The 20,352-nt window shown below is 45.4% G+C and overlaps 1 protein-coding gene and 1 non-coding gene across 2 annotated transcripts in view; both read right to left on the bottom strand.

The window, feature by feature from the left end:
- CCND2 (cyclin D2) overlaps positions 1–20,352 on the bottom strand; it is a 53,370-nt gene that overhangs the window by 17,698 nt on the left and 15,320 nt on the right. The window contains exon 4 of the mRNA XM_090043892.1: positions 12,257–12,405. Within this exon, the coding sequence (XP_089900018.1) occupies positions 12,257–12,405 (149 nt within the window). The remainder of the gene's footprint in view (positions 1–12,256; positions 12,406–20,352) is intronic.
- LOC149866562 (U6 spliceosomal RNA) lies at positions 13,168–13,272 on the bottom strand. The gene has a single exon (XR_016442167.1). It is a non-coding gene; the product is annotated as a U6 spliceosomal RNA (small nuclear RNA).

The following is a 20,352-nucleotide window of genomic DNA, read 5'->3' as shown; positions in this document are numbered from 1 at the left end:
TCAGAACAGCTAAAACACTTGCCACCAATCTATGCTGGTGTTCCTGGCACTGTCAGCTTTGCAATGTCACTAATGTCACAGTGGGAGAATTTCAGAAAACCCTTTGTACAGACAACCTGGCTAGATAAACCATGAGGATATTTTGGAGTGCCATTGAAATCCAACATTGTACTACAATCGAACCACAGCATTTTTGCCCTGTCACATAATTAGCCAAAGAACAACATTTCAGTGTGCTTTTTATATTAAATGATCTAAAAGACATCCCTGAGCTGTAACTACAGAGTCTTTTGTTTGCACGATTACTTCACATTCCCTGCCAAGACCCAGCAGCTTAAATCCAAACTGTGGATGCTTTGGTGAGTGATACAACTCAGCAAGCCAAAAATGCTGGAAAATTCTCGGGTCATCTCCAGACAAAAAAAAGAGAAGGTTTTCTCAACCCAGCCAAGTCAGTTTGTCAGTTTCCTGCCATTTGTTTGGGGCCTTCACATAACTGTAAGTGAGAAATACATTAAAAAAAATAAGAATATACTAATGTAAAGTCTAAAATATTAGCAAGGGGAATTCAAGGCAGATGCCATACTGGAAGCAGTCTTTTAACTTATTTTTAAAATGGATCTGAGATTTTCAGATTAACCAGGTCTCATCATTATGATTCTAAACCACTTGGAGATTTCCAGGTGAAACAGAAATAGAAGTGTGAATTACCGCTATAAACTGTGAGAACTACCACCACAACAATGATACAGACTATTACACTTTATTAAAATATGATTCCTAGAAAAGCTATTATAATTGTGTGGCATTGGACAAAGTTAAATCCAGGCAGTGTGAGTGCATGAGGAAATATTTGCTACCTTTTATGAATGTCTCCTGTCAACTTGGAACAGGTCAGACATCTGCAGTAGTGTAGGCTGGGGCAAGCCTCCAACCAGATGATCGTAGTCTATCACCAGTCTCTGGGATCTGACAGCTATGTTTGTGAAGTAGAGCTCATTACTTGGGGGCCTCACTTCCTCTGCGAGCTGGCTCGCTCTCCCAGCCCTGCACCCTTCTCTATATTTATGAATGGATTTGACGGAACTCCGCTATTAGCCTACAGTGTAACTGCATCACCCCATTGTTACTACACACGCACAGCACTCACTGGGGAACAAAAAGCTGAATGAACTACAGCAGCTGCCAACTCAGGCAAAGACAACTTAGGAAACTATCTCATTCTTCCTTTCTTTTGAGGCTATTTTGTCTCTTGTTTCCTTGCATACAAAATGTGGTCTGCAACAAATAAGGCAGGATAGGACATAGCAAGTCCTGTAACATGGTTCCAAAACCATAGGCCTTAAACACTACAAAAGGGGTATAAATGGGGTATGTGCTGGAGAAACAATGCTCCAATGCTGTCCATTCTAGACAGATTTCCAATGGATGCTCCATGATTTTATATTGCCCTTCCACAAAAATTGAAGTCTAGAATGGGTGCAACTTCAAACTGCAGTGAGAGAGATCTGGAGATTTGCAAGGATCTGCATGAAGATACTTTCCAATCAAAGAAAAAAACCCTGACATTAAAATATAGGGTAGATTTAATACAGTACCTCTTTTGGAAAAGTAGTGGCCTTGACCAGTTTTTCAGAAAAGTTCAACTCCTTTTTGGGGCACTTAAATATACACCCAATTTTCCAAAGCCCACAGCACTTGGCGGCTCCAATGGTGACATCTATGAAAACAATTTCTAAAAAGTGTGGGCACCCAACATGGAACCCAGCACACTGAGCTGTCCTGGAAATCGGCCATCTGTTTTAATGCCAAAATAAGTTCTTTGGAAAATGAGTTCTTTGGAAAATCTTACCCTGATTTCAAGTGTTAAACTCTATGGAAAATGTAGTCCTCTCTGTTTACAACCCTTATCACCATGGAGCTCTGCCCTGGCTGCCCTCTAGGTGCTACTGCAATATAAATGCGGATTAGTAACAATAACAGTTGGCTTAATTGAGGATATGACTTTGTCGCCTTTTGTCACATAACAGGATGTTGAAGGATGATAAATACCAAGCTGAAGGATGTGCATATTTTGAATAAGTGCTCCTACCTAAACTTTAAGTTCCAGGACACTAATAGCCAGATTGTTACAGGTATGTTTATGCACCCACCTTCCCCTGATTTAATTGCCTTTTTTGAATCAATGGGAGTTAGCTACCTAATTACACCTTTAGAATCAGGGGCAAACTGCCCAGAGTTAAGAAGAAATCTCCCCCTAGTGGCAGGCTCTTAAGACAGCCTTATGGCCCACATTACTATACCATCCAATCTTTTATAACCTTAGTCCACTAAGAAGCAGGGAAGGACAACAGTCCCCATTTTACAGAGAAGACCTGAGGCTCAAAGAGATTAAGTGACTTGCCTAAGGAAGCCTGCGGCAGAGCAGAGCCTTGAACAACACCTCTAAGTTGGCACCTGAAGGACTGGGCCAGCTCTACTCTCAGCTCAAAGGCTTATGCTGCAAGGTTTCTTGCATTATCCCTCTGAAGCATCTGTTGCTACTGGAAATGGGATAGTGCTCTAGAAGGAATGCTGGGTTGGTCTAGAATGGACATTTCTATCTTTTTAAGCTGTTTATTTTTCCATTGCAGCGATCCTTCAAGAGATGGACAGAGAGTCCAACTTACTTCCGTGGGTTGGTTCTTTAACTCCTTCCCTGCCAATTACCACATTCCACTTCAGTAGATAAAAGGAAACATTCCCACCCTGTTGCAGGAAGCCGATCAAAGCACAAACTCACAGCCTGAAAGTACTATATGTGGATCCAAGAAAACACACTATATTATAGCTACTATTTACTAATTGGAGCAATAATTATAGGAAAAAAACACCACATAAAGGTAATTTCACTCCCCATAAGAATGTCAGGCTTCTTAGTTTCTCATGAGCAGTAGGCCTTGATGTTTATTTTGTTAGCCAGAAGGAGCCATAAAACCCAGCTCACATCAGGCTGATCATGCCCTTGAAGGAGTATGAAGGTCACTGGCCTTTCACATTGTATTTTATGCTTTGCCATATTGTCTACTTCTATCAGAAATCATTTTTACTCTGGATGTGGCAGTGGCATAGTACACTATGCAATATAATAGCTACTGACTCAGGTTCTAATCTCAGTTCCAAGGGTGTAAATCCAGAGGATCTCTTCTGAAGTCCATGGAGTCACTTCAGATTTACACCAAAGTAACTGGAATTAGTAGCTAGCTCTTTTTTTTTTGAAAGAAACACCCACACATTGACCCTTTATTTAAATGGAAAGAATTTATGCTAAATTATTTTTATAAATAGCACTTTTTGGTTTAATTCTTAATTAAACACCTATTAAAATATTATACCATTAGGTGGCAAGTTCTGCTCTTGGTTACACCAATGTAAATCTAAAATAACTCCACTGGATTTTGGTCTCTGCATTTATGCATCTCAGGTATGAGTATTTTCTACTAAACAGCAAACACCCGCAACAGCTTATTATATGATGGCAGAAAACAAGGGGAGCTCACCTTAGGTAAGAATTTCATTATAACTCTCTATTTTGACATGCTCATAATTTTGGAGGTGCAATTTTTCATGTTTTCTCAAATAAGGGGGATTAGTTTGGGGGGAAAGATATTGCCTAGAGTAGATTCTGCAAGTATTAAAAATATTGTTTTCCCTTGGTTAAGGAAATTTTAGGATGCTCCTCAAAGTAGCTGCTCCTAGCTAAGGCACCAGCACTACCAATCTACACTAGGAAACTGATGGTAGCATGAATGGGCCACACTTATGCAGGCAGTAGATGCATGGCAGAACCCACTGCTTTTGTGTCCTGGGCCTGTAGAAGGCAATGGAGGCCACTCTGCAAAGTTCTGGAGCAGCAGCATAACTAAGCTGGGGCAACCAGGATATCTGTCTGCCCCAGGCACTGACTCTGATGTGGGGGGCAGGACAAAATAACAACTGCTGCAGCTGCTCTCCCAAATTACTAGCAGTCTGCATGGGTCAGGGTCACTACCACAACCCAGGATGCAGAACTTCCCAGGTATGTTCTAGATTGCCTTGATAGAAATGATAAGGGGAAACAAGTAACATTTTTCTTGAGAGACTTAAAACTGATGCAGGTTTGGAGACATCCATCTGGTGAAACTCCCCAAGCTTAAACACCCACGATTCTTCCCTGTTCCACCTCTGCAGCTTTAAAAACACGAGCACTCACACAGAATAGCTGAATGTCTTGCACAGATTTAAGAGATCAAAAATAGGAAAATGAGTCAATTAAAGTGGCGTGCACAACTTTTGACTCTGTTCCACTGTGGGAAACATCAGACTTTGTTCATGCAGCCTCAGGATAATTCTTAAAAATGAAAGCTGGTATTTTTCTTTCCTACAATAACAGGTGCTCATTATGGTGGTGTTAGTAACACCATCTACTATTAAAGTGACCTCATTCTATTCCCTTTTAGGACCCTACCTTGTGCTGTTTATAACTCTGTCAAACTGTGGGTGCATCTATACGTGTATATTCATGTGAAGCAATAAACTCCGGAGCTTATCAGGCTGGAGTTTATTGCTCCAGGTGCACCATTTGCACTTGTGGCTGGGGCTGCAGCATGCTGAGCCAGGCAGGAGCAGTCCTGGCTGTCAGAGGGCCCGGGGGTCAGCCTGCCAGCCTGGGGCTGCTCCCCTCAACTCAATGGGCTGTGGAGGGGCTGGTTGGGGCACAAAGATGCATGAGTGGGGGCGCTAGCCGGCAGGTAGTCTCTGCACTGAGACACATTTGTTACACAGCCAGCTGGGGCAGCACTGACACGTGCACTACTGCAGAGTAAAAAACTTTGAAGCAGGATAGTACTTGTATTTACTGGGTGCATCTACACAAGATGATTTACTGAGTAGCATAGCTTACTGTGCAGTAAGCATGTGCATTTACGTGTGCACATGCTTCCTGTGCAGTAAACCTCGCTAATTGCAAGTAAATTTGCTACCTGCAAATCCAAAGTAGCAAATTTACTTGTGATTACTACCTGCGCAAGCAGTGCTTGTGCAGACACCTGACTGGCCACCAGGGGGCAGGAGATTGATTTCTGTCCCTGGGAACTACTTGCTGCGGGGTCAGGCTCGGCCACTGCAGCCTGGGTGGGAACTATGTTCTCCTCCCACAGCAGCAGGGAGCTCCAAGCCCCCCTGCTCTGAGATCACAATCAGGGAGCGGGGGCTGGGAGATCCTTAGTGGTTATCAGGATTGGAGAGCTGGGAGATAAAGATCTTCCAGGGCTAGCCCTGCGGTTGTAAAGCTGGCTCTGGGAGCTCCCTGCTGGTGGGGGCTGAGCAGCCTCTTCCCCAACCAGCTCCATACTCCCGGAGCTGAATCAGGAAGGGCTCCCCAGCCTGTTTCCCATGCAGCTCTGTGCTCATGGAGCTGAGCAGAGAATAAGCTCCCCAGCCTGTTCTTTACCCAGCTCTGTGCTGACAGAGCTGAATGGGGAACAGGCTCTCCAGCCTCTGCAATCATGGACTGGGGGCTGGGAACTGTCCTGATTGGGGGAAATCCCAGCCCTGTGCCCTGATCAGATGATCAAGACATGGAGCTTAGAAAAAGCTAAAGGGGTGGGGTAGATCCCAGCCCCCTCCTCTGATTTGCCAGTGTGGCAGTTAGCATTCATTAGTAGCAAATCTGCTCCCACTTCCTTGCATGTGTGGATGCCTGTCTGGTTTACTCATGAGTAAACTACTCCTGGATCTAATGCACATGTAGACACACCCACTGCAGAGTAAATTAATTTACTTCAGCCTAATAGAGGCACATGTGTAGACACACAATGTTTACTGTGCAGCTAATTAGTTTACTGCGCAGTAAACATCTTGTGTAGATGCACCCTATATGTAGTTACCTGCGCTGAAATTTTCCATCCTGGACATCTGTGTAAGTTTGCATTGTTTTGGAAAATTTCTGCCGAAAACTGTTCAGACAGTTCTGAGGATGTGGCTGGGTCAAAATATGGTCTTTTGCTCAAGTTAAAAAAATTAGGTGACCTTTTGTTAGAAAGCATCTCAAGACCCCATGCTTTGAAGCAGGGCATTAACATTTGGAAGATGATGGCTTCTGTGTCAAGGATGTAGTTTTTCCCATCCCAGTGAAAATTCACTCAAAATTTGGCCAAGTTAAAATCTGACCTTTGCAAAATCACAGTTCACCCATGTGCTCTAGGCCAAGTTACCTAAAAATTCTGTCTGTACTGAGCATTATTAATCTTGAGGCTGAGTAGAACTGTGGGCTGCCGGGCTCTGGGATTGAGGGAAGGCAGACTCTCTCTTCTGTGCTCCCACTGACTTCCTTTCTAGATTTATCCAGTGTGAAAGCAGAAACTGCTATGACCAAATTAATAGGATCCAGGTCCAAACCCATGGGTGAATGTGGGGAAGAGCTTGGAACCAGGAGCTTAGGGGTGGAAGAAGAGCCTGGATTAGTAATTAAAGGCTTTATCATAATATATCATCATATATACCTTCATCAGAAGGTGAAATAAAGGCTTCATGGAAACCTCATTTCTGGCATGTGCCTGACTGAAATCATGATAAAAGTTCCTTTAACACAGCTGGTTGTGTGTAATGTCCTAGCTTTTTTTAAAAAACAGCAAATGGTACCCTTCCTCCTGAAAGTCTCAACATCATTTTTCAAGGGCATATTGGTCTAAGGACATAAGCAGACAAGGTTTTTTGGGTAAATCTGATATCTTTCATTAGGCCAACTCAGCATCATTTTGACACTCACATAGACACGAGTAGGGCTGGGGTCTCCTGAGAGGCCACACACAACTCTGCCACAAAAGCTAACACAGTAGCTAATAGCAGAAGCAGATTGTTATCCCCATATGCAGAGAAGCACCAGAGGGGGCTCAGGCACACACTTTGTACTGGGTGTCACAGGTATCTGTTAACAGCAGAGGAAGAATGAAATGCAGAGATTTTGGGCTCCATTTCTAGCTCTGGAGGACAGTATGCTCTATTGGGCAAAAAATCATCTGCCTGTTTCCCCCTAAGCTTGACAAGTCCTGCCAACCCATCCTCACAATCTCCTGAGTCCCAGACTCCACTGGTTCAGCTCCACATCCAGTCCCAGTCTCCCTGACAAGTGAGTCTTATTCTTTCTTCAGACTCCATATTCTCAGTGTTCTTGCCTAACAAGCCCAGTGCTACCCCAGTCATTCAGCCACTTTCCCATGTCTCTTTGCCCAGTCAGTTCCAGTTCCCTCTGTCCCTCACCCCTGATTGGACCAAAGGGGCCTATCAATATTCCTTATCTTTAAAGGCTCCCAGTCCAAATCTTTCTTAGAGTGCTCCTTGTCCCATCTCATTCTTACCCTCAAGGTCCTTGCCCCAGTCTCTTTGCCTAGGCAGCCCCAGTCTTCCCAAGCCCAATACCTTAGTCCTGGTTTCCATCTCTTCCCTGTTACCAGCCCCTGGTCCCACTGTCCCCCTCCCATGCTCTTTGTCCCTGTCTATTTTCTTGCAGCCCCACTGGTCTGGGTCTTCACCCTCAGTATTTGAAACAGGCAAATTCCTTCTCCCCATGCTGTGGAGGCACAGGAAAGGTGCTCACTGACAGCACAGGAGAGAGAACCTTCCTGCTCTCAGCTGAAGTGCCTGGACATGATCCCACCTCAGCTTGCAGCAGTCCAGACCTACAACTGCACGGGAAGACTTTGCTCAGCCCTGGTTTGGAACATGCCCATTGCAGACAAAATCTTCGATGAAGTCAGCCACTAAAATATGAGAATTCTCTACTGAATAATAGGGAACTGATTTTTCAGAGGTGTAGCCTGGCTGGATTTGGGTGGCTGTTCACTAGGATGGCAAAAGGCCCCACCCTTGAGACAAAGGCCTCCTGCTGAAAATTCAAGTCCCCATTCCAAAAAGGGTGCTAGAACTTTTCAAACAACTGGTCACTGGGATTTCGAACCAATATTTTCCTAGCCTTTTCTCAGAATCAGCTGTAATTTCCCAAAGCATCTCGGGCTGAGGCAAAAAGCCTGGATGCAAAACTTCAGCCCAAACAGCAAAAGGTTTTCAATTAATAGCATCTTACAATGGGAAGTACCAGGAAACCTTAATAACAGGTGGTGCCACCAGCTCAGCTTATAACAAGAACCATATGAATGAAATCCGAAGTGATAATATTAACTCAAGAGAAACTGTAGAAGCTCCCCGGGAAAGACTCAGCCCTTCCCTTCTCAAGCGTAGGCTTTTATAATATTCTGAAAGTGAATGAACTTCAGCTATGCTGGACCAGAGGCAACCCCACCCCAGAACCTAAACTCCTTCACTTCTCCCACCCCCCAAATCCACCCTAAAGATTCCTTACTACCCTGCTTCTCCAGAAGACTTCACATTTTCCCCAGCCCATTTCAGTCAGCAAAGGGAACACAGGGAAATTCAGGCTCCACAGCTGAAAGTTCAAACGTACTTGGCTTTACAGGTTAAAGTAGCATTGCTTTGACTTGCATCTAGAACCAAATAAAAACAAAAAACAGCAAACCAAACAGCACAGTCTGCAGAGATGTGGTCCTTGCAGGAGAAAGTATGTGAGTAGCTGAATGGGAGTTTCTGAATGTTTTTCTGAGGTAGCCCCATGGAAAGTGAGTGGCTGTATGCCAACCTGGAGATGACTAAGGCATGGGTAACTGTGGCAAGGGCCATCTCAGAGAGGAATGCAACACTCTCTTTGCTTACATAATAGAACAAAAAAGTGCTCTTTCCTAGTAACTGAGAATTATGAATAACTAGTAATCCCATGGGACCCTCTAATGTAGACCACATTAATATGTATGTTATAGCATGCCCTTCCCACCACCTAAGGGAGTACATATCCCCACTGTGAAATTGTACAAATATTTTTCCTGTGCCACCAGTGCCACCTCTGTATTATCCAGAAGGGGTTTTTGCCAGCTAGCTCGACTCCATGCCACAGGCTTGGCGAGACACCGGGTCTGTAGTGTCTGGGTCAGATGAAAAGGAAACGCAAAGCTGAATATCAACAGCATGCTGATGCCACTGCAACTCAAAACTCCTCTGCATACTGCATTACAGCAATAATGGAAAATCCCTGGGGCAACCTGCACAAGGGAACAACTCTCAAAGCATTTAAGTGACCACCCTCTGGGACCTCTGGGGAGAGAAAACACCCCATCACATCCAGTCCTATCAGGGCTTGCAGATACACCAGCAATACAGCACAGGCTCCCTGTGCTCCTTTCCCCCAGCCAGATGAATGCTAATTACTATGGAAACAATATCAAGACTACAGGTTAAGCTTAGCAAGGCCGGGAATGTCATCATGTGACAGGCTACGCCACAGTCTTAACCCTCTCTACCATGAATGAGGGGAAGAGCTCTGAACCCAGATGAGGGACACTAGGTCCAGATAGCTGTCAGAGAGACCTGAATGTAAGTGCCTCTTATTTCTGACCTCAGAAAACCTACCTCAAAAGTATTACAAGGGGAGAGGGGAGTTCAGGGGTACAAGGGGAAGTGAAGTGTTCCATTTCAACTCTATACCAATGGAAGCCCGCCAACGCACCCCCTACGCATCACCAATGCTTCCCACCAATTTTGATATATTCCTGCTTAATAGATACTTCCCATTCCCTTCTCTTCCATGCCGGGGGCTCCCTGTGAGCCGAGCTGTCTCCTTCACCCATCCATATCATTGTTCCCCATCTTCTCCTCTCCCCTTATCAAGAACTATTTGTCCCCTTATGCTTGCCTCTGTTTCATGCTAAGGTTTCAATGTGTCCCCTATGTCTCACTTCCCTCATAACATAATTCCCCCATCCCTTACCTCCTGTTGGTGCCCCTCCCGATTCCCGTTTCTCCTGATTCCCGTTTCTCACCATCATTACTATTGCTTTTCTTTCTGTTTGTGAGATAAATCATTTATAGCATCCATCTATTAATCTCAGCTGGGACAAGGGCAAAACAGAGGTGCGGGCATGGTGTTCTAGGCTACCATGAACCGGTTCTTTGACGTACAAACAATTCCAGACTTTGCTGAAGCTCATGTCTGTGCTAACCTCATGCCAGGGTCTCTGTACTCTCCCAATGCCACCCTTCTAGCAAGAGGGGTCTGCCCAACCCAGAATAATCCCTAAAATGTCAGCAGATTGTATGCAGCACTCAAAAGATAGCCTGTTCCACTGAAAGAGATGTGCACTGCGCTTTGCTCAGCCAGTAACACAGAGTATTTTTGGTTTCCATAGGAATGAAATAATCATAATGAATCTCATCTATCCAGTATAATGAAACTACTAAAAAAGCTCTATATGGTAACTTATTTCCATTTTCATCAAAACATAAAGCCTAATATTTGTGATCACTCTTATTGCATTACCTTGCTTTTTACGGTTATTGTATTGCTCACACAGTCCCTTGCTCTGCACAACATCTACAGTACGGATATACAGAAGGCAACAAAGAGTTCTTGAGTATGAAAATTTTAATTTCAGTCTAAGAACCAGAAACAGTCTGGACACAAACTTTCTACAATTGCAGCTATTCAATTCAGATCAATAACATGCAAAATTCAAAGCTTTGTCGTTTTGGGGCAAACTAATTTCCAATGCAAAAATTAAACGCCCCCCACAAAAATTCACATTAAAACACAACTACACTCAAGGGACCCCTCAGAAAATGCCAGCTCTTAGCTTTCATTCATTGTTTTTACTACAAAAATAATAGCGCAATTCTTCGGTTGCAAAGAACTCAGAAAGACCACAATAGGTCAGAATGTTTTTGACGCTGTGGATTCCTATTTGAAATCTCTGTATTTATCTTGTGAGTCTTGTGTGGGTGTTTGCACAACTAGCAGTGTGTGGCTACTGTGCAGTACCACATGGCACCCTTAGAAATATCTTACGTCCGGGACCCTAGTCAAGAATCACTGCCTTAACCATTAGGTATTAAAAAAATACAATCACTCAGAATATCCAGTCTGCAAGATTAAAAATACAATGATTCATATTTTATTACATACTGATAATAGAAAAAGTAGCATCTCGTTTTGACGTGCGTCAGAAACTCTCACCCAGGAATGACCTGAGACTGCCACATGTCACGGTCTATTAAACAGCCATTAGTCACCTCTGCTATTCATGATAGGACTCTCTTACAGCTCAAGAAGTACCCTCAATGCTATGAATTCATACTGAAGGGAACTGAAACTGAGCTGAGCTAATTATTTGTATATATCATCCGTGGTGCATGAGGACAAAATCCAGATATTCCCTCTTACGCCCACCTTACTTTTTGTCAGCACTGAAGGACTAAAGTTCTCTACAGCTCCTTTCAAATCAAAAGCCCTTTAAAACAGTGCTTTGGTGAAAGTCAGAACAACCTGCATTTCTCCATGGGCTGTGTATACAGGGCCATGTTAAGCCCCTAACACAGTGGTTCATGGATCGGAGGAAGGTCAGGGAATGCCAAGGCTCTCCACTCATTTTCTTCATTACCTCTCAAGAGGATTGAGGTTGCACTCTCTATAACAGATCCACTTGGGATGAGGGAAAGCCCACAGCCCTGCCTCTCAAGAGACAAGAGCAGAGGCTGCCAAGACAATGCAGAGAAGGACCGTGACCCTAGCTCAGTAATCTCCAGTCTTTTTAAGCAGAATATCATCTTTAGCATTTAAAAGCAACCCAAGATCTATCATATGCCACCCCCCTTGCCACCCCTCCCAGCACGCTTCCCCAGCAGGTCAGTCCCACCCAGCCGTGGCCCCACTCAACTTACTCCTGCTCCTGCCTCTGCAGCACCGTTCCTTATTACAGGGGCCTCACTCCAGTCCCTGCCCTTTCCCTCCCCCACGGACTGACTTGCTGGGCTGGAGCGTGTGTGTGGATGCACGTGGGCACTCAGCCCCACCCCCCTGGCCTCAGATCAATTTCAAGAGGCTCTGAGATCTACTGGTGAATCGAGATCCACTGGTTGGTGACCATTGCCCAAGACCCATATCTTGGGCAGCCACAGAAAAGCGATTCACTATTAGCAGGTTCACATTTTGAACCACTCTCTGTGCTTTGTAATGATGTCCATCAAGTACTTTGCCAGTGGAATTAGCATTCCCCCTGACTTCAAGCTGCTACATGCTTGGCCTTCTAGGGTCAGACAAATTAACACTAGTCATATTTTCCACAGCTTTCTCAGCACAGAAATAACAACCACCACAACAATTTTGGGGAGTACTTACCACATCTGTGTTTGTGATCTTGGCCAGGAGTTCTGTTAGACTGTCACCACAGAGAGAATGTTCCCCATCATCAAGCTGAAGGCCACAAATGGCTGCTCCCACACTTCCAGTTGCTATCATTGATGGTGGATACATGGCAAAGTTAAAATCTGCAGAAAAGGAACCAAGAGTTATTCCAAGCACCCATCATAAAAGCTGTTGGACTTCAGAGACTCCCAGCCAAAAATAAGGGAAATAAATGGGATGGAAAAAGACAACCTTGTCTCATCTGACTCAGCTGAACAAGCTTGATGTAGACTGATGAGACAAAGTAACCCATTAAAAAGAGAAACTGGGCCTATTCCCTTTTTTAGGATGTATGTAGAGCTGAAAGTGTTTTGAATTTTTCCCTTTCTTTTCTTTTTTAAAGAAAGAGTGAGAGATTTCTGTTTTTACATTAGAAAGCCAGGTTTCAGTTTCATTGGGATTCTCTGTATAACTAGATGACTAGCTGAACTATGACAACAAAGTGATCAAAACTGAAGCAACTGAGAGGGGCAGAGGTTTCTAGTCAAGATGGCTTTTGTTTGTTTTTATTAGCATTTATTGAACTCAAATAGCCAGTAAACACTTGGGAGAAAAGAGCTCTTTGTTAAAACTCTCTTCCCCTTGACCTCCTTTTCCCTACACCTGTCCAATTAAAGAGCATGGAAGGCTTGCAGCACATATCTGAGATCTTCCATAACTCTCTTAGGAAAAAAAACCAGGAAGCTCAAACTTAGCATTTCTGATATTTTAAGAGAGAGAGAAAGCGAAACAGAAAGAGAGAGGAAGAGAGGGGAAAGGAGGGAAAGAGAGAAAAGTATGAGAGGGGAGAAAGAGAAAGAAAGAGAGAGGGGAAGAGAGAGAAAGGAAGTTTTTCTTTTTTTTTTTTAAATATGGAACACTTAACGAATCTGTGTCATCCTTCCGCAGGGCCCATACTAATCTTCTCTGTATCATTTCAATTTTAGTATATATGCTGCTGAAACAAGCACTTTAATATGTCAGAAAGAAAGAAAAACAACTTAAGTCCAATTTTTCTTGACTTTTGCAACTCAGCTTTCATACCTTCTCAGTACTGATAAAGGGAATGTTTCATTTAAATTTCCTTTATGCAACCTTTTTCCAGTATAACTTTGTTGCAAACGTCTACACAAACTGTCTGCCTTGCTGCTCATTGTCTATAGGGGTTACATAGGAAGTAGAGGAACACCCAAGCAGTGTATTACAGGTTCTATCCATATGTTCAATATATTTGCAAAAACAGAGATCATCCTAGCAAACAACCATTACAGAGTATTTCAGGCCAAACCTGCAGTTAATGTAAATGGGTGTAACTCGGGGTGGGCAAAATATGGACCGTAGGCTGGATCTGGCCCGTGGAGGGCCTTTGTCTAGCCCATAGCGGGTCCCTTGGTCCCACCTACCCAAGTGCTGTCCAGCCTCTGGTGCCTCCTACCGCTCCCTGGACATACAGCGGGGCTGGGGTAGCTTCGCAGCAGGACTGCCTTTCTAGGCAGCCCAGCTGGCAGTGGCTCCTTCTGGCTGCTGCCACTGCTGCTCCAGCCTTGTGGTACCGGCAGGGACCCGTGGGCACAGCCCCGACCCTGGCCTGCCCTCCACCTGCTCCACACCGCCCACCCCTGCTGAGCAGTAGCAGTGGCTGGGCAGAAAAGAGGCCCCTCCCTCTCTTCTTGCTGCAGCTGTCTGGAGCCTGTGCTTAGGCTGCCCTGTGGCTTCTCTGCAGTGTCACCCGCAGGGTGGCCTGGAAGCAGCAGTGATGGAGGTAGAGAGGAGCCACAGGGCAGCCCAAGTGCGGGCTCTGGACAGCTGCAGTCACAACAGCCCAACATTGGTGAGAGAGTGGGGCCGTTTTTCCCCCATGCCAGCAGCAGCTTCTGCCCGGCTACTGCTTAGCGTAGGTGGGGAGTGTGGAGCAGGCATGATGTGGGCCAGGGTCAAGGCTGTGCCCGTGGTTCCAGCTGGTCTGCCCAAGCCAGGGTGAGTCTGGTGCGGGCACAAGCTGGGCTGGTGCTGTGCACTGTTGGCAGTGGTGGGCAGGAGCCCCAGGGTGCGTAGGCTCCGGGCTGTTGTGTGGGGGTACTGACCAGCTTAGGGGATGCCCATGCGTATGTGGCCTTCCCTGGGCCAGCTTCTTTGCAAGCGTCCCTTCTCCCCTGCACGGCAAAGCCATACTAATTCTCAGGCTTGGAGGCAATGGCCTCAGGAGTTCACCTATACCACACCCCCAGCCCAGGCCCTGCAGCCACCACTGCTGCAAAGGCCCATCAGCTTCCACAGCAAATGGCAGGGGGAGCGTGGCAGGCCTGGACCAAGGTGTCACCAATCACGAGAGTAAAGCAGAGTGGAGGCTCCAGTAACCAGGGCTGTGGGTGCTACAAGCTGCTACCAGCAGCAGCCACAGCCCTAGGGCTCAGTGGGCCTATCTGCCCTGCCCTGCGTGTAGGGAGTGCTGCCACCCTAGGATGCACATAAGTGTGCATCTCCCCCATGCACACCCCAACATGCCCAAATATCCTCCCCCACAAACCCCACCCTCCCCACACACAATCACACCCCACAAAGAGTGCTCCTACCCACACCCCCCTCTGTCACATAGCACACCCCTACATCCAGCCCCCCAACAATATACAAGAGTAAGACTTTATTTTGAGCTACTCTGCAATTGCTTTTATATACACTATGCAAGCACACATAAATAAGGACAAAAATATTTTTTTGAAATAAAGATAGATGTTTGATTTTTAGTATATGGTTTTTTTCTAATTCCAAGATGGCAAACCCCTCTTCCCAAAAGGAGTACTTCTGGGGGCAAGGGGAGGGACTTCCAGTAGCACACTGAATTGGCAACTAACAGAGTCAGGGTGGATTTGATTTAACTTGAATCGATTTAAATCAACAGTCAGAAAGCCTCAATTTAGTCACTGTTTTCTACCAAAAGTGCATTCTTGTTGTTTGACATCCTCAGTTCATTTAACTTCTTGAAACTTTGCACTTTTAGAGGGAGGTAAGGGCTTGGCTCTGCATACACAATCTTGCAGCGAGCCATAGATTTCATAGGCATTACGGATGGAAAGGACCTCATAAGATCATCGGGTCTAGCCCCTGCTTAAGGGGCAGGAAGTCAGCTAGGCTCAGATGACCCCAGCAAGATAAGCATCCAAGTGTTTCTTAAAGGTATCCAGAATAGGTGCTTGCACCACTTCTGGGGGAGCCTATTTAAGACTGAGACAAGAGGGCTGATGGGCAGGTAATCCAATGTCTTTATCGCTCATCTCCACATATTGCTGTTAACAAGGATGTTATCTCTGGAGACAAATCCACAATTTGAGAACTGAAAGTAAGCATCACAGTGATGCTTAATGAGTCTTCTAGACTGAGCACTGGGTCCCTTTGGGTAGAGTGGTTTTCTTTAATCTTTACTAATCTATAGAGAAAGCTCTTGGGAACCCTATAAGATTGGGCCCCTAATATAACACATGGCCTGTTGTGACTTATTTATAAAACTTTTCTAAAAGAGTTATACGAATATATTGTATCAAATAGTTTCATCATTTCATAGTAGCTAGGGTAAGGAGGGACCTGAACAGATAGCCTGACCCCCTGCCACAGGTAGGAATGAATGCTGTGTTCACAAGACCCCAGACAGGTGATCATCCAACCTCCTCTTGAATTTACTCAAGGTAGGGGCAAGGACCACTTCCCTGGGAAGTTGGTTCCAGATTTTGGCCACCCTAACTGTAAAATATTGCCTTCTGATCTCTAACCTAAACCAATTCTCCATCAGCTTATTACCATTGTTCCTCATCACCCCAGGTGGTGCTGGGGAGAAAAGGGCTCTACCTATTTGTTGTTGATCTCCCCTGATGAGTTTGTAGGCAGCCACCAGGTCCTCCCTCAGCCTCCTCTTGCTGAGGCTGAACAGGTTCAGGTCCATCAGTCTCTCTTTGTAGGACCTGTCCTGCTGCCCTCTCACCAAGTGGGCGGCCCTCCCCTGAACCCTCTCCAGGCTGGCCACATCCCTTTTGAAGTGCATCATCCAGAAGTGGATGCAGTACTCCAACCGTGGCCTGACCAAAGTCGCATACAGGGGGAGTATCACCTCTCTGGACCGGCTTGAGATGCATCTTTGGATGCACGACAAGGTATGGCTGGCCTTGTTGGCTGTGGTCTGGCATTGGCGGCTCATGTTCATCTCCAAGATCCCTTTCTGCCTCTGTGCTTTCAAGGAGGGAACTCCCCAGCCTGTATGTATGCTGTACGTTCCTTCTCCCAAGGTGCAGCACCCTGCATTTATCTATGTTGAATCCCATCCTAGTCTCATCTGCCCACTTTTGTAGTCTGTCTAAATCTATTTCAAGCCTCTCTCTCCTTTCAACTGTGTCCACCTCGCCCCACATCTTAGTGTCATCAACAAACTTGGACAGCGTAATTTCCACCCCCTTGGCCAAGTCGCTGATGAAGATGTTAAACAGTGCGGGCCTGAGGACCGAGCCCTGGGGTACACCCCACTGCTCACATCTCGCCAGGTTGAGTACTACCCGTCCACTACTACTCTCTGGGTGCGCCTTATCAGCCAATTTTTTACCCATCCAACTGTGTGGGCACCAATGCCACAGTTGCTTAATCTATGAGGATGGGGTGAGAGACAGTGTCAAAGGCCTTCTTAAAGTCTAGAAAGACTACGTCCATGGTCCAAGGATTTAGATACTTGGTCATAAAAAGCAATCAGGTTGGTCAGGCAGGACCTGCCTCTGATGAACCCATGCTGATTGCCCCGAGCATGATCTCCCCTGCAGGCCCCCCACAGATGTGCTCCTTGATTATTCTCTCCAAGATCTCCCACACCACCAAGGTGAGGCTTACAGGCCTATAGTTACTTGGGTCCTCCTTCCTCCCTTTCTTGAAAATTGGGACCACATTAGCCAGTTTCCAATCCCCTGGCAGCTAGCCAGATGACCACGAATGCTCATACAGCTGGGCCAACGGCTTTGCGATGACCCCTGCCAGCTCCCTCAATTAGTATAATAGGAAGTTATAATCCCTATTTCATGATGATATGTTTGAGCTTTAACATATCTTAAATTACACTATATATAGGTTTATTTTTCTAAAAAAAGCATCTTAACAAAAAAAAAAATTAAAAAATATGATTAAATAATCTGATTTTTGAAAATCATTGATTTTTATGCACCCTGCACAGAGTAGCTGTGGGGACAGCTTGCCCTCTTCCAGGGAAGGTGTCCTGTTGTGCATCAGTCGTCTCTTGGTTTAGTTAGGGATGATGAGGTCAAAGAGAGTTAGGAATCAGTCCAAATACTCAGCCAGAATGGTGGCAGCTTTACTGGGAGGTCCTAAGAGTTGGGGGACATGATAGGAAGTCTTCATAGAGACTCCACCTAGAGCAGGGGTTTTCAACCTTTTTGGATCAGTGTACCTCCAGCGGCTAGATGCAGAGCGGGGCTGGAAGTGGTGCACAGCTGAACACAGAGTGGTGGCAGCCGCTGCATGCGAGCTTCCCTCTCCCCCCACATCCCCCAGGCCCCCTAGGGCCTTCTCAAGTACCCCTGCAGGTACGCATACCCCCAGTTGATAACCCCTGACCTAGAGCACTGAGGACCCTGGATGTTAAAGGAAGGTTACCATCCAACCACCAGCTGCTGCACATCCTACACAGAGCTCATGGCATTCTCCATCGGAAGATTTGGAACTCTTCACACTTGTACAAAAAAGAGAGCATTCATCGCATCTCACAAAACTCTCAGGAGGTAGACAGTCATTACTACATCCAATTCTACAGATAGCCAAACTGAGAAACCCCATGGTTTACCCACCAATGTTGCACTAAGTCAATGAGAGCCCAGGAAGGGCACCAGGGACACCCATTCTTCACTGCTAGCTGTGTGGTGGCAGAAAGGGTGAACTCAGACACACCAGCGCATACCTGGAGTAACTGCACTGAAAAAAGGGAACAACACTGGCATATCTAAAACTGGCCTAACATGTTATCTCATGTGAAGCTTTCTATATGTACCTACCGATTCTGAGTCAAACCCTTAGCTCCTTATTCAGGGCAGTCGCATACGCCTGAACCTGTCAGTAGAACTCCCTGTTGCCTTCAATAGGTAACTGTGATTAAAAATGCACAACACAGCCTTCATTTTTATTTAGCTTTTATCTACTCCTTATTCAGTCCAGCCCACTGAGTAAAAATTGAGTAAGGGCCTCAGGACTTACCTAAAGACACGTACCAGGGATAGATAAAGACATGTACCGGGGCAGATATATTGTGGCCTATTGTCTCCTAGGAAAACCTGTGTCAAAGATGGGTGTGTTGGTAAAATCCAATTTTCCAAACAGAAATGGCTCCAAAATTCATACAAAAAGGGTGTTTTTACCTATGTGTAAATGTAAAATGCATGAGTGAGTGTCCAAGACCCACTTCCAGTCCACGGAGCAAATAACAAGCGTGTATTGAAAAAAAAATGTTCAAACCCACATTTACAGTAGAGGCAGAGTGTCCCCAGATATGCTGTCATTTATACCCTTGGAAATCCAGAGTAATTCTGTTGACCATGCCTTCATTTCCACCTTTGAAAGTCCAGCAAACTCCAATGCAATGGAACTCTTTGTCCTTCCATACACGCTGGTGGTACTCCACTCCTCAGCAGATGTGAAAGTAGGATAAGCCCATAGACTTCAGTGGCTTGATAAACATAAAAATACTCTTGATTTACAACTCCTGTGGAGAAGGCCTACTGTGTTCAGTGGAGATGCTCCTGATTTATTCTGATCTTGCACAACCAGAATGAGGCCTAATGGTTCTTAAAGAGGATGTCAAAATATGGTAAAATACGAGACTTACCATATAATTTCTGGCAGGGTGGAACATATCCAGTATAATTCCACTGACTCAATGGGGTGAGCTCTGCTTTACTGGTGTAATTTGGAATGTGGATCTAGTCTTAATTTTCCAATTACCAAGCAACATCATCAGGCCATGTAAAAACAGACACTAACTGCTTTCAGTCTGCTCCTCCCTTCCTCTAGTGAACTCTCTCACTGACAGACTCCATCAGAGAGCCGCCCAGCGTGCACAGAAGCAGAGTCAGGGTTAAGAATGAAACTCTGTGTCCCCCATCCCACTGTGCTAACTGTAGGTGCTGCAGGAGCCCTTAAACAGAGGGAGCTCATACATACTGGGACTCGAGCTGGGCACAACAGGCCGAGTAAAGGGTGAAATTCCAGACTTCACTCTGAATCTCCTTGCCTCATAGGGGTTTACGTCAGACCCTTCACGTTACTTGAATGCAGTTTCTTTCGTGGTTTATTTTATATCTACGAGTTATGTAGTCTCAGAAACTCTCCTCCTACAAAGCCGAATAAAGAGCCACAGTGCCCCTGCCAACTAGCACTGCTGTAGGTCTGCTTCCACGTGTGGTCACATGAGAACATTTCTATGCCCAATAACCTTGTTAGTTCCCTTAATGTCATTCATAATGCAAATGAGACAGCAAGCGAATGGCCGGAGGCCCAGAGTGACTAAAGCTCAGCATCCAAAAAGTCTTACATTGCCTCTAGCTCTACACTAACTTCCCTCCATAACAAGCACCATAAACTTGGCTATCAAAGCTACACATGCCCAGTCTTTGTTGTACAACAGGCAGCGATTTGTATCACTGGCTTCTATTTTTAGCATATTAATTAACTACTGCAACTGGTGAGGCAAGTGTCTCCAACTGGAGAGTGTGGCGCCATTGTCTGAAGTCATCACCTCATCTCGCGCTATTGAAAATCATGGCAGTGACCTTCCTGCTGATATGAATTTAACCTGACATGGCCACAAAGGACCAGGGGGCGGTGCACCAATTTTGTGCACATGGTTCTCCACATCACCCTGGACCCTATTAGTGTGGAAAGAGCTCATTCAAAGAAAAGGAGCCACATTGTGCTGGGCCACCTAGAGGGTTGAATAGAAAAGGCTGAGGAAAAGAGCAGGCAGCAGAATAAAGGCTGTAAATTAACATATTTCCATATTCAAGCAAAGCAATAAC

Source organism: Crocodylus siamensis, chromosome 4 (genome assembly GCF_052110815.1).
Source record: "Crocodylus siamensis isolate JL-2025a chromosome 4, ASM5211081v1, whole genome shotgun sequence".
Taxonomy (NCBI): domain Eukaryota; kingdom Metazoa; phylum Chordata; order Crocodylia; family Crocodylidae; genus Crocodylus; species Crocodylus siamensis.
The sequence above is the reverse complement of the archived record's forward strand: the minus strand, read 5'-3'. Positions and strand labels throughout refer to the sequence as shown.